The sequence below is a fragment of the Amblyomma americanum genome, chromosome 1 (assembly GCF_052857255.1).
Source record: "Amblyomma americanum isolate KBUSLIRL-KWMA chromosome 1, ASM5285725v1, whole genome shotgun sequence".
Classification (NCBI taxonomy): domain Eukaryota; kingdom Metazoa; phylum Arthropoda; class Arachnida; order Ixodida; family Ixodidae; genus Amblyomma; species Amblyomma americanum.
Window position 1 is genome coordinate 158,320,147 of NC_135497.1, and position 16,830 is coordinate 158,336,976.

Below are 16,830 nucleotides of genomic sequence, written 5' to 3' on the forward strand. Positions count from 1 at the left end.
CACTTCCTTTCACTTACTCTCCGTTCATGCAAGACTTGCGTGCCTCTGGAGAGGGTCTAAATCAGTGCACAACTTGACTGTTTTTGCCGCACGGTGAATTCAACATCTGCCAACTTCAGTGGCCTACAGGACGTCACATGTTGCATTCATGACCTGTACTCTCTCTGTCATCACTGAAATTTCCTGACACAGCTGCTTCTCATTTGCTGCTTTTTCAATTGTTCTTCTGTGAACTGCATGTACTGCTGGATAGCACAGTTCCTGCTGAGTGACCATGCTAGCATTCAGCACTGCAAAGCTCCCCAGTGGCTCTGCAACATTTTTTCTTTATACTAAGCTGCTGTCCATTGTCTTGCAAGCCTAGCAAGCTTGGTGGAAGCAGCCCCCTAGGAAACAGCAAATAATCTGACTACTGTCAGTTAGTCACTTTTGTACAAAGTGCACCACAAATAATGCAGAAGGTGTATCATGTATATCATGGAAACTGATGACTGACACGTGTACATAGGGTGTGCCAGCTGGACATGACCGAACTTGTGAGGAACAAAAAAAACGTTCTGCAATAATAAAGCTTGAAATAAAGGAGTAATTATACTCATTAACATCTACCCAAGCACAGCAATATAGTTACAAAGGAAAACTGTACAGAATAAACTTAATAAAGATTAAAACTTATACTCTTATTTTGGAGGCCATTTCATGCAAGCAGAAGCATATTTTTATTTTGTCATTATCCAAATAATTACCTGAAGTTACCAACAATTTTCCTGTTACTAGAGTCAAAAGTTTCATCAAAGCTTTATAACATCCAACAAAACACCTATTAGTGCTTTTTTCAGAACCACATCCTTGACATTGTAAGTTCTCCCCAGGCAGTAAAAGAAATGCATAAATTTTAAAAATGTGGACATAAATTTTCCGCAGATGCTAAATGGCAACATGTGCAAGCTCAAGTACAAATTTATAATTTCTTGAAGTAGCAGCAGCATGAAATTTTTGGGACATAGTTTTCTTTGACTGCACAACATGTAGGCTTTCAAAAAAACAGCAGGATCCAGTCATCATATGCACCACAATGTCCCGAGTAATTTACTTCGTGGTTTCAGTTTATACAAGCAAGGAACTGCATGTAAACTTACTCAAAAATACATAATGCCACATGAAAACCACATGCACCAACAAAGCTGGCATCATAGCAGGCCACCACCTGCTCTATCTCCACATGCATAAACATGCAAATATATTCCATACAATTAAAAACTGCAACAGAATTGTAGCGATTACTACAAGCTCACCAGCTCTAGCCTAGCCAGCTTAGAACTGAGGACATTAAAATGCAACACGAAATATCTGTACTCATTTCCCTAGCTAGCTTGGCAGAAGCAATCCACTGAGTGCTGGAGACATTTGATATAGTTCCTACAGCCATGAAAATTTCTACCCTTCTCTATTGACTCTGCCTGGGTAAGTGACAGCATGAAAAACTGATGCCTGACAGGCGCAATCAAAAGACTACAGTTTCGTCTTCATGAGCTTATTTTCACACTAAATGAAAGCATTCATTGCATAGTAAGTTAACATACTTAAATTTTCACTTTCCACTTGGACACTTTCATGCCTACACATTGTGCTCACAACAGGCAATCTGCGCAAGTGGAGCTGGAATGCAATAACTGTGATCTAGGGTGTTTATACAAGGATACAACAGCATACTTCGCCGCACCTGAGCCAGCAGTCGCTCCCTTTCTTGGGCTGGGGTGCCACGTTGTTTCTGCTCCTCTTCCAAGGCTGCTTTCTTCTCTCCGAGCTCTCTCAATCGCTCATACAACTTCACTGCTTCCTGCTTTACCTGCGTCACCAAGGAAATCTCAGTTTTAAGCTCATCATCAGGCGGTTTTGTATGCATTGACCTCGCAACAACGTAAGGTAAATACATGCATGAAGTGGTGGTAGTGGTTGTTTTTTTTTTTTAAATCAATACCAACAAGAAAACCAAAAGATGTTTTCCATGCCATGGAAACTGCCACTTGTTACTTGGACACTGGTGAAAATGAAGGAGCTAACAAGGGTAATAGGTAGGATGAAATAAATACAAGAGGGATAGTAAGAAAGCAGAGCAGAGAGAATCATCATCATCATCAGCCTGACGACATCCACGGCAGGGCAAAGGCCTCTCCTGTGTCTCTTGAATTAACCCCGTCCTTTGCCAGCTGTGTCCACCATATGCAAACTTCTTAATCTCATCCGGCAACCTAACTTTCTGCCGCCCCCTGCTACTGTTGCCTTCTCTTGGAATCCACTCCACTACCCTTAAGGACCAGCGGTTACCTTGCCTTCGCATTACATGCCCTGCCCAAGCCCATTTCTTCCTCTTGCTTCTGACTAGGATGTCATTAACCTGCATTTGTTCCCTTACCCACTCTGCCCGCTTCCAGTCTCTTAATGAAACCTATCAATTTTCTTTCCATAGCCTGCTGCATTGTCTTTAACTTGAGCTGAACCTTTTTCGTTAGCATCCACGTTTCTGCCCTGTAGGTGAGTACCGGTAAGATACAACTGTTGTGTACTTTTCTCTCGAGAGATACTGGTAAACTGCCATTCATGAACTGAGAGAACCTGCCATATGCGCTCCACCCCATTTTTATTCTTCTAGTTATTTCCTTGTCATGATCCGGATCAGCAGTCACTACCTGCTTTAAGTAGACATATTCCTGTACCACTTCCAGCACCTCGCTACCAATTGTGAACTACTGTTCCCTTGCTAGACTGTCGAACATTACTTTTGTTTTCTGCATATAAATTTTTAAACCCACCGTTCTGCTCTGCCTGTCTAACTCATTGATAATGCTTTGCAGTTCATCTCCTGAGTGACTCAGCAAGGCAATACCATCAGTGAACCAGATTTAAGGGACTGCATTTGCATCAACACATGCACACAAATGAGATAGAAATGACAACTACATGCATGTTGTGTTGTGTTGGGTTCTATGGCACATAGGCAGCTAAGGCCATCATGCGACAAGCTCAAGGTATAGAATTGGTTTTCTGTAGAATGTTTAGGAATATGAAAAATCGTCGATGGTGTAGATGACCTAAAAAGATTGTACTGGCTAGTAATAACGTAGCAGAAGAAATTTGGAAATGGCTAATGGTAAAAGCCTTAAAGAAAGTCAGGCAGCCTTAGCGGCTATCCTTGGCTAGGCAAGGATCCTGAGGCTCCCAACCAATCAAATAAAAAGCCTCAGCCAACTTCTCAGGAATGAGAAAGTGGCTGAGGTGTATCATGTAATAAAGCGAACCAGTGGTTCAAAAATTAGTTTTTCAAGTAAGCCTGCTCCTTTTAAATAGCTAAAAATGGAAGGTATGCTAACAATGGCGTTATCAGCTAAGAACAATGTTGGGTGGAAAGGAATGCATTCATGATAAAATTAAGAAGTACTTTTTTCTTAGTTTTTCCAGTTTCACACATGAAATTAAAATGTGGTTAACCGTAAGTTCATCTCCGCATTCTTCGCAAACAGGTTTATCTTGTTTTGTTAGCAGGAAGTTGTGCGTAAGGTGCGTGTGGCCTATTTGGAGATGGCATAAAATCACTTCCTTAAAACGTTCCTGGTGCACACGACTTAAATTCACCTAAAACCGGCTTTACTAAGTGTAGTTTATTATTCACTTTGCTGTTCCAAGCCGACTGCTATTTTTTCCTTAATTTCTGTTGTACTCATTTCATGCAGTCATTAAAGGGTATATTTACTTTTTTATTTCCTTGCCATGAGCTTAAGCAGCACAGAAATCTGCTCTCTCATTGCCTTTTATTCCGACATTACTCGGGAGCCAGCAGAGTTTAATGTTTGGTCCTCGAGCTGTGGCTGTTACTATGTGGTGTATGATGTCACCAAGTATAGGAGTGATAGCGTTTCTAGAGTGGAGGGCTGTAAGTACACGTAAAGAGTCTGTGTAAATAGTAGCGTTTTTGAGGTTCTCGCTTAGCTTTTTTTTTTATGGCCATACATACTGCATAACATTCTGCAGTGAAGATGGATGCGCACTGTGTAAGTCGTATTGTTTTCTCCGAAATCCCTCGCACTACTGCGCTTCCTACGTACGTATCCGTTTTTGAACAGTCAGTATAAAAGTTTGTGAAACCCTTGTATTTTTCTTCAAGTGCAAGATATTCTTGTACTATATGTTGTTGTGGAACTTGCTTTTTGCAGAACTGTGTAAGAGTTAAATCGAACAATGCAGGAAAATCGTACCATGGAGGCAGTGGATCTCGTCTTAGCGCAATGCTAGGTAATGTGTTCAGTACGCCGAGATTCTGGCAAATCTCTTCAAAACGCAAGAGCAGTGGCCTGGTGGTTTGCGGTTTGTTGTTAAAGAGTGTTCTGGATGGACACTTGGTAACTATTTCGTAACAGATATGTTTTGGTAGGGAACGGATTTTTAGAACGTATGAGCATGTAAGCGTGCTTCTTCTATCTGTAAGTGATGGTTCGCTTGTTTCAACATAAAGACTGTTTATGGACGACGTCCTGTATGTGCCAGTGGAAAGACGCAAACCCAAATTATGCACTGGATCTAGTCGTTTCAAGTAGGATAGCCTTGCTGAACATACACCATGCAACCATAGTCTAAGCAGGATCATACCACAGAGCAATAAATCTGTAGAAGGCTTGCGCTGTCAGAACTCCAGTGTTTGTGTGAAAGGACTTTGAGTATATCCAGTGATCGAGAAGCTTTCTTTTTCAATGCATTTATGTGAGGCAGGAAAGTTAGTTTTCGGTCAAAAGTTATACCTAAAAATTTGTGTTCAGTTTTTTAAGGTAACTGGGCTTTGTTTAGGTGTAGAGTGGGATGTCTGCACGCCCCGTTTCAGTGAAAAAAGTAAGGCCACTGTTTTCTGCGGAGACAACTGGAAACCATTTCTGTCTGCCCATGTTGCCAGTTTATTTATTGTTAGCTGTATTTGTCTTTCGCATGTGAATATGTTGGAGGATGTACATGCTATCTGAAGATCGTCAACATACACAGAATACATAATGGACCTTGGGATTATTTTCCCAATAGAATTCATTTTTACGACAAAAAGAGTTGTACTTAAAATGCATCCTTGAGGTACCCCATTCTCCTGAATAAAATTCTTTGAAATGGTTGACCCTAGGCATACATTAAATGAGCGGTGAGACAAGAAGTCTTTTACGCAATTTAACATCCTGCCGTGGATGCCAAGCTCGGCAAGGTCTTGAAGAATGCCAAATCTCCAGGTTGTGTCATATGCCTTTTCTAAGTCAAAAAAGACTGCAAGACAGTGTTGTTTGTGTATAAATGCATCTCTGAGAGTATTTTCAAGGCGGACTAAGTGATCTGTAGTGCAGCATCCTTTTTTAAAACCACATTGATGGCTGTCGAGAAGTTCACAGGATTGAAGGACAAAATTTAATCTTATATTTAGGACACTTTCAAAAGACCTGGCGAGGCAACTGGTAAAGGCTATGGGTCTATAACTGCTAGGAGAGATTGGTGGCTTCCCGGGTTTAAGAAACGGTACAATAATAGCTTCTTTCCAAGCTCTGGGTATTTTTCCTGATACCCAAACTTTGTTAAAAAAATTTAGAAGTGCCTCTACAGCAGATTCAGAAAGAGGGCTAGCATTTGGTAATATATTTGGCCTGGGCCGGGCGCAGTATGTTTACTGGCTAAAAGTACTGTTTGGAGTTCTTGTCTTGTAATTAAACTATTGTACGGTTCATTTGTACCGCAACCTGTCGGCAGTCTTTGCTTCTCTGCCGTGATTTTGTATTTTAGAAATGAATCGGTGTAGCGGGATGAGCTGGAAACTCCAGAAAAATATTCGCCTAAAATATCTGCCTGTCCTTCCAGACTCGTCTGTACAACGGGAGCTGTAAGAAGGGGTACTTAAACAAAGACTAGTTGCCATTTAGCTTTCTGACCTTTTCCCACATTTGTTTTGATGTGGTTGAGCTGTTTATCGACGATACATAATATTTCCAAGAAGATTTTTCGGCACTACGACGAATATACCAGGCTTTTGCTCTCGTCTTTTTAAATTTTATAAAATTCTCCTGTGTAGGCTATCTGCGAAAAGTGCCCCAAGCTTTGTTTTGTTTCTTTTTTGCTTCTTTACGTTCTTTTATGTACCAGTATTTGTGATTTTGTTTTACTATTCCAGGGGATTGAGGAATAGCTTGGCGTGCAGTGTTGAGTGATTGGTATGGGCTGATTGTTAAAGGAATTTCTCCAAAGGATGTAATATCTGAGAGTTTCTTGTGTTGATGCTTGTACAGAATTTCCAGAAGCAGGTCTCCACTAGCTAACTTTTTGATTTTGTAACCTTGCCCTATGGCATCAGTTAGGGTTCTTGAAACGAAGAATGGTGACACAAGTCGAGCAGTTTTTTCAGAGTCTTCGCTATGTACTACATGGCAGCGCGGGAAATTTGTTTTGCGCCAAAGAATTGAGCAGTCACTTCGGTGCGCCCTCTTTTTAGAGAACGATCAGCGGAAAGTAAAAAATGAGCCATCAAATATAGTTCCAGTTCGGTCGCGGTGCTAGCCACCCACCATGGAGCCCAATTAGGGGGCAGGACAGGAACTTGCAAGCAAGCCCTGCCCACTCCAGCTATACACCTCAACTATAACCAGATATGCCGAAATCCAGGATAGTTCGCCACACAAGGTTAACCCTCGCCGCCAGGAGAAAAGGAAAAACCAAGAAGTGAGTAGGAGATAGGAGAGTTGTGAGAAAGAAGATAGGAAAGTGAAAGATTAAGGGGAGGATAAGAAAAGGCGACTGCCGATTTCCCCCGTTTGGGTCAGGCCGGAGGTGCCGTCTACAGGAAGCTGGGGCCAAAGTGGTGTGTTGCCTCCGCCGAGGGGCCTTAAAGGTCCAAACGCTCTGCATCGGCTCAACCACCAGGATCCCCTTTTCCCCGGACACGGTGATGCCACGCACGGCGAAGCGCGGGTGCTCGGGTCCGTGGTGATGCACTGTTCACCATCATCCTCCTGTAGGCATGTCCCTGCAGATGCTCAGGAAGCCGTGGTGTCGCCACTCACCAACGTTTGCAAGCTGCAGACGCCCCCCTCTGGGGAACAACTACATGCATAAAGGTGTCTCATCGCAGTTGTGCTATGTTTTCTGTCATCCAAGTTTCACTGGAAATTGCTTAATGAAGTGCACTTACATTGCACATACATAAATAATATATTTGAGCCACCTGTGTACTCAATTCAACAGTTCGATGGTGCTATGCATTTATTAGCAGCATGCTGGCTATGGGGGATGTTGCAGTGGAGGGCAGTGGGTTCAGCCACTTGGTATACTGACTAAGCTAACCAGGATGGTCAGCAGTTCACAAGGCAAAGCTGAATAAGTCAACAACTTGAACTCTACTCAGCCTTGGGAAAATTCCTTTAGCACATCAAAGTGCAGCATCATATTTAAAAAGCATAAATCACTGCTGATTGACTCCCATGACCATTTATGATGTTTCTGATACCCAGTGGGCTAGTGCTTGCTACCAGTGCGAGCCCTGGTGTATAATACAAGTTACTGTAGCTATAACATGTGGGTTTTGGCATTCTTCAGCATGCTGTTTTGGAATGAGGTAGCAGAAATGAGAATATTTTTTGGAGAAGAGCTATACTGACTAGTTACTTATTTCATGGCACTAGGTTATGGTAAAATAATGATCAGCTTCAAGTGGAGCAACCTGATTCTGAAAGCAATAATAAATGTGCCACCTAACTTACTGAGTCGTGCTAAATATGCAGTGGAGATGATGCACAACCAGAGTGGTCACTCCTTGTCAACACAATAACTTCGCAAGCTTTTTCTTGTCAACACATTAACTTCACAAGCTCTTTTGGGGCTTTGAACCACGTGCATAATGACCCACTGGTTAGTCACCAGCTTTTTTTCTCGTGTGCTGTAACTCACCTGTAGGTAACCACCTATAGCTGCTTTTCTGTGGTAATATGCACATGCTGCTTGAAGCTTTCTCAGCAACCCCAAGGCTTAATAGGGTGACCCACTGGTGGCCCAGTGGTGATACACTTCGCACCTCTCGCCAAACAAATATTGACAGACTGTTTTTTTCTTGAAACTTAATGTTTTTATATGCTGAGCTGATGATAGCGCTGGCAGTGCACTGAGCCTCCAACTAATGCTAGCTAATGTTCAACTCATATATGTTTTGTGTGGCATACTGAAGGTACGTCCACAACACTTTTCTGAGAAAAGAAAGATCCTTAAATTACTAAAATTCCAAAGCTTTTTTTCAAATAAGATGTTGCATACCATCTGCTGTATCTGTGATTGTGGGTTGGACATTGGTTTATGGTTTATGGGGGTTTAACATCCAAAAGGGACTCAGGCTATAAGCGACTCCATAGTGAAGGGCTCCGGAAATGTTGACCACCTGGGGTTCTTCAATGTGCACTGACATTGCACAGTACACGGCCCTCTAGAATTTTACCTCCGTCGAAATTCGACCGCTGTTCCCGGGATTGAACCACGTCTTTCGGGCCACCGAGCGCCATAACCACTGATCCTCCGCGGCAGCAGATATATATTTATTACTGGAGAGCTTCTATTTGCACCCTGCATTGAAGCACATGATATATGCATGAATGGCTTCCATGGTCAGTCAAGGTAAAATATGATGGCTTCAAACCATTACTCTGACCTCATTTGGGCGGATACATGTATTGACAGATGCACAACCTGTACACTGTCTTCAATTTTTGTGTTTATGTTCATAGAGAGAGGTATTAGACCTGTAGAACCCTCTATCAGACCTAGAGAGGTTCCTATGGGTCCTGTATAGAGTTTCCTATAGGACCTGTAGAAATCTCTATCAGAATTTTTACTAGGGATAGCCTTCCCCAGTGTGTGGGCTTGCTTTTCCTATGTGAGGCACTTGTTTACCCTAGATGCATAGCAGTAAAAAGCTGCCAATCCGTCACTGCTATTCTACCAAGCACATAAACTGGCTGTTTCTCGTGAAATCAGATGCACAAATAGTGTTCCCTTAAGTTTATTTTTCTGAAATATGCCATTCCAACACTACAAAAATGGCCTAGTTGAAGCAGTACAACAGTGTGACCCACCAGTGCAATACATGCGCTAAATATTACTACATATGTACATCATGGTGGGTATAAATGTACATAGTTAAGAAATATGCACGCTCCAAGTGTGACCAGCCTTCAGCACCTGACAAGATCAACTTTGAATAACTACACAATAATTTAGAAAGATATAGGTGAGGCAGTATGGATTCATAAATAAAGCATAACTATGTACCGGCAGGAAGGCATATTACAGGAACTACAAACAGCCAAGTGATTGATAAATACTGATATACAATCAACACTGCATGTCAGTACACATCATTCTAGCTTACGCAAGAGGTATGTACTCAAGGAATGCGAACCTTCTGATTTGAGCAGCCCTCAACGAGGTGGGAACACGACAGAAGGGGCACCAGAAGGTTCGCATTCCAGGCAATGGTTTCCACGTGCTGCTGTATTTCCTTCCTTTCATTTTTTTTTATCTCAACTCTGCTTCGCCAGAGTGGCCTACCATAACAGGAGAAAAAAAAAGAGGGAGCACGTCTCAGTGTCACATCTCAGTCATGCACATGCGCTCTACTGCCCGCCGTTTTTTTTTTTGCGAACAGATGTTGTGGCAGAACGTGTGTCCTCGTGATCGTAACAGTGTAGCAGACGACGCTCTCCCTTCGTGCGTGTGCGCCAACTCTTGCTGTGCTGCACGCTTATCGCTGTTATAAGGCGCTGACCAGCAATTTGGTCAATACTCGTGCTATATTATTAAAAATCAGGGAGGCTGTACTTCATGCAATGAACAGAAAAATTTTATATGGGTGCACCTTTCAGAGAGTTCATGTGCTCTGTAATACTTAAGTACAGCCCTATTTAGCCTCATGCAGCATGCACCATCAAACAGAGCAGCTGCTTAGTTTGTTAGCCAAATAGGCCACAATGATGTCAAATATAAATCGCAGTGACCAATAACACACCTTACCGAAGACAGCGAAATGTCTTCTTCTAAGGCACTCTTCTGCAACTGCAGGCCTTGAAGTTGCTGCTGCAGTTTATCTAGCTGGTCCACAAGTGATTGGTTGAGTTCTTTCTGCTCAGCATACCTAAAAAACAGCAAGAAAAGAGGTAAGTTTATGCAAAAAATATTGCAGTATGTATGCTGAGCAAATAACAAAATGACTAGCATTGGTGTTTTAAGCTTGCAGAAAAAATGCCTCTTATGGCATTTTATATTTTGTAAGTACACATCTGTCTAATTGCTCTAGTAAAACAGCGCAAGTGTTTAGGTGAAATTGCTTTAGCTCAAGTCATAACAGATAACACACTTATCACAGATAGCAACTGACCACAAAATCAGTTGGATCTGCAGAGCTTTTACATGACATTGAGAAACCACCTCCGATTTTGTTGATGCCAATTTTGTGGCTGGACTTTCATAGAACAGAACACTGCAGAAGGAGCAAGTGGTAGTAAAGATATATTAATGAAATTGAATACAAACTTGAACAAGGAGAGGAAAGATAGCCCAAGACTGCTGATCAACATTTCAGTGAGAGGACATTGCCTTCTTGTTGAAACTTTGATTAGTAGACTGAGGCATCCCTCCTTCGTCTTGTTCAACACAAAGCAAAGTGAACAAGAGCTGGGGGGGGGGGGGTCTCAGTGTCAGCAAGAAGACTTTTCTTCATCAGAACAAACAGAGCATTTAAAACTGGTGGGGGTTAAATGGGGCCTTCAATCCGAGGAGGAATCCCCGGTTAAAGGAGGAGGGTGTGATGTGGAAGGGTGGTGGGATGGGGAGTGTGAGCTTGAAATTCTACTGTCCAGGCAGAATGGCTGGTAAAGAGGGTTACAACAGCTGAGCTGAAAAGCTGTGATAAAGAAAAAGACCAGCTCTGCAGAATGAAATCTGGGAGGTGGGGAGGGTGGAGAGATGGCGAGCATGGATTTGAAAGGCCATGTGTATGCCCGCCATCTTCAAATTTTCATGGATGGTTCTGTGGACAAGGCCAAGCAAGCTAGCGCAGCGGCTTTTTACATTCCTTCTTTGGACTGTAAGTGGTCTGTACGCTTTACTGCTGTCGTATGCTCCACAATGGCCGAAAGTGTTGCTATTGAGGCGGCTTTACGGAAGTTAGGGTCTTGTTCGGCTCAACCTGTTGTCATCCTGATTCAAAATCTGCCCTTCAGAGGTCAGAACGCGGATTCCCTACTGATGCCTTGTCTATAAGCTCTCTACGCTTGGTGCAGAATCTGCACAGCAGAGGCTTTACTCTATATTTCCAATGGGTGCCCCCTCACATAGGAGTCAGAGGCAATGAGGTGGCAGACAGTCTCGCCCATAAAGCTCTGTCAAACAATCCATCAAAAAAAGTACCTCAAGATGGAAAAAGTCTCTACAGGAAAACGGTGCTCAATCATTTCAGTACCCTGTGGAGTGCGCCCCACAAGCCATGTGTGACCAAGGGACTGAGAAGATCCCAGGCCACTCTACTACATCGAATTCGCATGGCCTCTGCTCGCACTCCTGCCTGGATGCATAAGACGGGCATGGCATCGTCTCCACTATGTCCTTTATGTGGTGTGTGCGGGAATATCGAACATTATATTATGTACCGCCCAGAGTACAATGCGGAAAGGTATGTGATGTTCACCTCCTTCAAGACAGGAACCCTTCAAAGTACAGTTCAGGACATTGTCTACCCGAGTGGAAACCAGACATGCAGAAGGGCAGAAGGGAGGCTGCACGCCTTCTTTTAACATTTCTGCAGGACACTGATCTTGTTTCTAAATGGTGACAGCAGGAACGGACTATGGTCTACTGTGATGGAATGTGTGCATAGATGGTGTCTTCTGGAGTGGACTATATTGTTATACTGTGAGTGAATGTGTGTATTGATTGTGGCACTGCAATGGCCTATGTTCTACTATGACTGAATATGTGCATAGATGGTGACTTCTGGAGTGGACTGTGATGTGGACTGTGTGGATTGTGTGCATAGATGGTGACTGCGGGAGTGGAATATGTGCTATTATGAGTGACTGTGCGCATAGAGGAGTAGATCCGACAGGTTTTAGGGCATTATTAAACATAGAAGTGATGCTACGGTGGAGTAATTGCCGGCAGAATAAGCAAGGCTAATCCCACCTGTAGCATTCAACACCTCAACTCAACTCAGGTGCAACAGCTGTGTGGTATGTACACGTTGGGAAGGCCTAGAAAAACCAGAAGAAAAGAAGAAACCCTCCGACAATAAGCCCATGCTCTCAACCAATGTGTAAGAGATTCACGCATCTACAAAGAGACACTACTGTTAGAAGCATGGCAAGCGACTTCATCTTCAATATAAAGACTAGCTTTAACTGCATGTCGTCCAATGTCATCTACATGCTTCAATCTCTCCTGTCAGAAAAGTTATATAGGAGAAACAGGACAATCAATAAGCGCTAGACTGAATGGCCACCATACTGACGCGGGAAAGAATGCCCCAAAGGCAGTTTCGTAAAATTTTAATCAACATGTTGACAATTTTGATGAACTTTAAACTATTCATTCTCCAATCAGGCTTCAAGTCTGCAAGAGGTAGATACAAAGAGGCACTCCTAATCCATAGATTTAAAACCTTACAACCAAAAGGGATAAACATCTCCAAAAGCAACTCAGAATCTATTGGGTATTCCAGCACTGACGTAATCCTTCAAATAGATCTTGCACCTGGTCAGAGCAAAAATAACACAAGAGAAAGACACACTGCACCGGCCTTCACAGTACTTCATATCCCCTCTTTATCATTTCTTTTATCCTACCCCCCCCCCCCCCTTTTTTTTATTATTCACCTTACACCCCCTCTGCGGCTCCTTCTACTGTCATTTCTCAGGGACCCATGGCTCTTGTGCTCTCCCCCACTTCTTCCACTGTTTCTCCACCTTCCTCCCTTCCTTTTTTAAAGATTCCCTGACACGAAACAGGCCTCTCTATGCCGTTCCTTCCCCTCTCCTTTGGTGTCATTCTCTCTCCTTTTTTTTATTACTTCTGTGTATTTCTTTCTGCTGTGTTGCTCAAATGCTTCATCCTAGTTTTTCTAGGTCCACCCTGTACATACCATGCCACCGGTCACAGCTCTCCATTCCTGGACACACAGCCTTTCAAGTCCACACCCACTATCTCTCCACCCGCACCACTCATGATTTCATTCAGCTGCGCTGGCATTTTTCTTTATCACAGTTTTGCAGGTCAACCAGTCTAATCCTCTTTAGCAGCCATCCTGCCTGGACAGCAGATTCAAGTTCATGCTCCCCACCCCACTATTTACGTACCTTTCCTATATCACACCCTCCTCCCCTCACTGGGGCTTCCTCCTCAGAGCAATGACCCTATTTAACCCCCGGCTATGAAGAATGCTTTGCCCAGACGAAGAGAAGTCCTCTTGTCGAAACTTTGGCTAAGAACACTAAGCTCCCCCTCAACCCTTTCTCACTTTGTTTTTTCTTGTCAAGAACTCCATCTTCCTGCACTGTCTCTACCATGGATCCTCTTGTTCAAATTTGTTTAAACAGCCATTTTTCCCTTGTTTACTGTTAATGAAGTTGATGTATGGGTGTCCTTTCAGATCCTTGTTCCATATAAAGTGTAAATGCATTACATAAAGTAGTTAATTGACTACTGCAGTTCTTAAAACACAAGAAGAACCCATTAATGCTAATACATAGAGAGAGAGAACAAGGGCCCCGTATGGGACCCGAAACGTCATTTTTCATCTTTCGACTTGGTCAGTGACCCAATTTTCATTTGTGAATAAATCAAGAAGAGAGATGCAGAAATTGTTAAAAGTAAAAGTGAAAAAAGAAAAAGAAAACAATAAAGTAAAATAATAATAATATTAATAAAAATGGGTATTGATTTTGGGCTGAGGTGCACCAGTGAATAATGTCAGAAGGCATTAAATTGCGAAGTACAGTGTCCTACAAAAGAGGTGACAAAGTTCACCACAAGAAAGTGCATAACGATGAGATCCAAGGAGGTATCAGAGTTTGAGCAGTGTGTGTTTTCTTTCTTTCGTTCATGTCTTTCCCTGTCGCGCCATTCCTCCTAGAGTATTACAGTTTGTCGAGTAGACCAACGTTGCCTAAGTAGGCAAAAAAAAGTTCATTGCACGTCTCTGCCGCATAAGGCAATGCACAGACTCTTGGGTCGACTCCATAGTACGCATGCTCGTCGGCATACGCCAAGCATTCAAACAGAATATGCTGCATTATTTCGATTGAGCCGTAGTTGTTGCAGTGCAGACTGTTCACTCGAGTCGATGATAAATAGTTCCTAGGTGACGAGGAAGACTGGGTAGTAGTCTAGGGCTGAGATGTGGATCGACTGAATAAAGAAATGGGTAATGATGTGACGACAAGCTCCAGAGCTGATTCTTTTTTTCACAGACATATCTTTTAGCCAGCTAGGGTGCATTTGATCGCGTGAAGAAAATCCTCTTGTAGTTTGAATGCTGACTACACAGGCTTTTATGGTAGTGGTATGGTCCAGAAGAATGGCTGTAATTCCTGTTATAATACAAATATCTCAAGGTGTTAGTACACATTTTCCCACTAGATGACTCCATTGCTGTGTCCAGTTTACACCTCTCTGATGAGTGGTAAGCTCTTGGTCGAATTGTAAGCACATTTTAAAAGCATTTTAAAATTCTCGTTGGCTTATCTTCTTTTTCACACAGTGAGTGAAGTGCAGCAAGTCTACGCTCTCGGTCTTAACACATATTCCATTCTATTCTAACCAAGACGACATCTGCCACAATTGCAGAAGCTCCTCTGGGACCCACTTCTAGAATTCCTTCACCATCCCAAAGACCTTGGACACCTCCTGACAAAACGCCCTAACCCACATCCCCTTTCCCCTTTTCTAAACTGGTCCGATGGGTAGACCCAAGAGACCACAATTTCTGGCTGAATAAAGGATTTAATCAGTTAGTCAGTCAGTCATTCAGTCAGCCGGTCAGCCAGTCAGTCACATTCCATTATGCCTTGCATAAGCTGACCAGTGAGGAAGGGCTTGCTGTGAAGAAGCGAAAGGGGACATCTGGCGCTATGAACACTGATGAAATGCAGGGGCAGATTTATGCGCAACCCTTGGAGGGGACTGGTGGGGAGGTGGGAGTTTGCGGTCATATTCGCACAGAGCATTTCTTGAACTTTATTATAATAATCGAAAAAAATGGATACCAATGTGGTTTTTATGTGCAAAATTTCTCACTTGACCTTTCCTCACCCCACTTTAAATCTGACCGTGATGATACAAGATGCACAGCAATTTCATGCTTGCTGTGTGCCACATTAAAACAATCAGTAAATTTTTCCGTTTTCCTTCATTGCTTGCAGTGTGCACATTGCTAAGAAGGCAGGTAGCCATTGTGTGCATAATAAATGGTGCCCTTCGTTTTAAGATTTTTTTTTCTGAATTTGGGAGGTAAAAATCAAGTGCTATGTTGCATGTTCAAATTCAAGTACAAATCAAGTTATTGAACAAAAGTTTTATGATTTCGGTTTTCTCGGGTAATTTTTTCCAGAAATGATCACTTAATATTGGTGCTCGATCATTTCCAAGCGGTCCATGAAATGTTCTGTTTTTTGTTCAATTTTCTTAACCAAACAAAATTACATCAAGAAACTCTCTGCCAAATCGGATATTGCCTGCTTTTGTTTGTACTCAGATAAACACTCAATTGCAACCAAAGTGGCCATTTTATATGCACAGTAGCCTTGGAGAACTTTCCTGTCATTCCTCAATCCTATTTCTCATCGCCAGCAGGCAGTCGTTAGTGTGAGTAAAGTTCATATTGTGGTGTTAGTAAGACTCCCATACAGTACTTGTGCTCTTGCCTCTCACTTCTGAAACATGCTTTTTGAACATCTTCAGACTATACACCAATAGCAAATGTTAAAAAAACTGTAAAATAATTTTTTAGGACCACTACTCTAGAATGTACAAGACAGCTGCTAGTACCCATATGACACCTTCAACTTTGTGCTCTTACAAATTATGTTCTTGATGATGCATTTTCGGTATAATTTGTGCTTAGCCCAAGTTTTCAAAATCTGCTCGGGGTTCAAGAATAGGGTGAAGTCAGGTTTTACCTGAAAACGAAGGGCCTTGATAATAAATGATTCCTTTTAATCAATATGGGTCACTATGCTTTGCATGTTTGAGGATTTCCCACAGGAATTCCCTTGGAACTTTTAAGCAGATTTTAATGTCAACACGAATTCACAAAGGAGGAAGGATTTTTGGTGAAATGTTTTCATGACAGGCTATGACAGGATTTGGTACTAATGAATTGGGAGAAAAGCTATTAAAAGCTTTAATGATTTCTTTCACATAAACAATTAGGTTCACCTTATGCCCTCTTTGTGAAATTTAACTGCTCAAAACTAAACACTCAACTGTTAACTCCAAGATAAATACTGAAGCAAAGCCCATCTCATGCCATCGCCATTTGCACCTGTGACGAAGCTCTGGTTGCATTGCTGCTATTATGTTGTCTGCCATGTTCCTTTCTTGCTCAATTTCCTCTTCAAGCTGTCGAAGTTGCCGTTCGCGGTCTTGCCGCTGCTCAAAGAGCAGTTCTACACTATTTGCTTCTTGGTCATTCTGGCTCTGAAAAATATGCAGGAAAATGACATGTGGAGCTCACATAAACTTAGTTAAAGCTATTGAATAGTACCATTACTGAACTTTTTAGGAAAC

The 16,830-nt window shown here is 42.4% G+C and overlaps 1 protein-coding gene across 4 annotated transcripts in view; it reads right to left on the bottom strand.

The window, feature by feature from the left end:
* The window catches only part of LOC144114041 (intraflagellar transport protein 74 homolog), a 42,309-nt gene that overhangs the window by 23,952 nt on the left and 1,527 nt on the right, over positions 1-16,830 (bottom strand). For all 4 annotated transcript variants that reach the window (XM_077647486.1, XM_077647484.1, XM_077647485.1 and 1 more), the window contains exons 2-4: positions 16,586-16,740; positions 10,066-10,186; positions 1,724-1,849 (exon numbers count right to left, since the gene is read on the bottom strand). In XM_077647486.1, the coding sequence (XP_077503612.1) occupies positions 1,724-1,849; positions 10,066-10,186; positions 16,586-16,740 (402 nt within the window). The remainder of the gene's footprint in view (positions 1-1,723; positions 1,850-10,065; positions 10,187-16,585; positions 16,741-16,830) is intronic.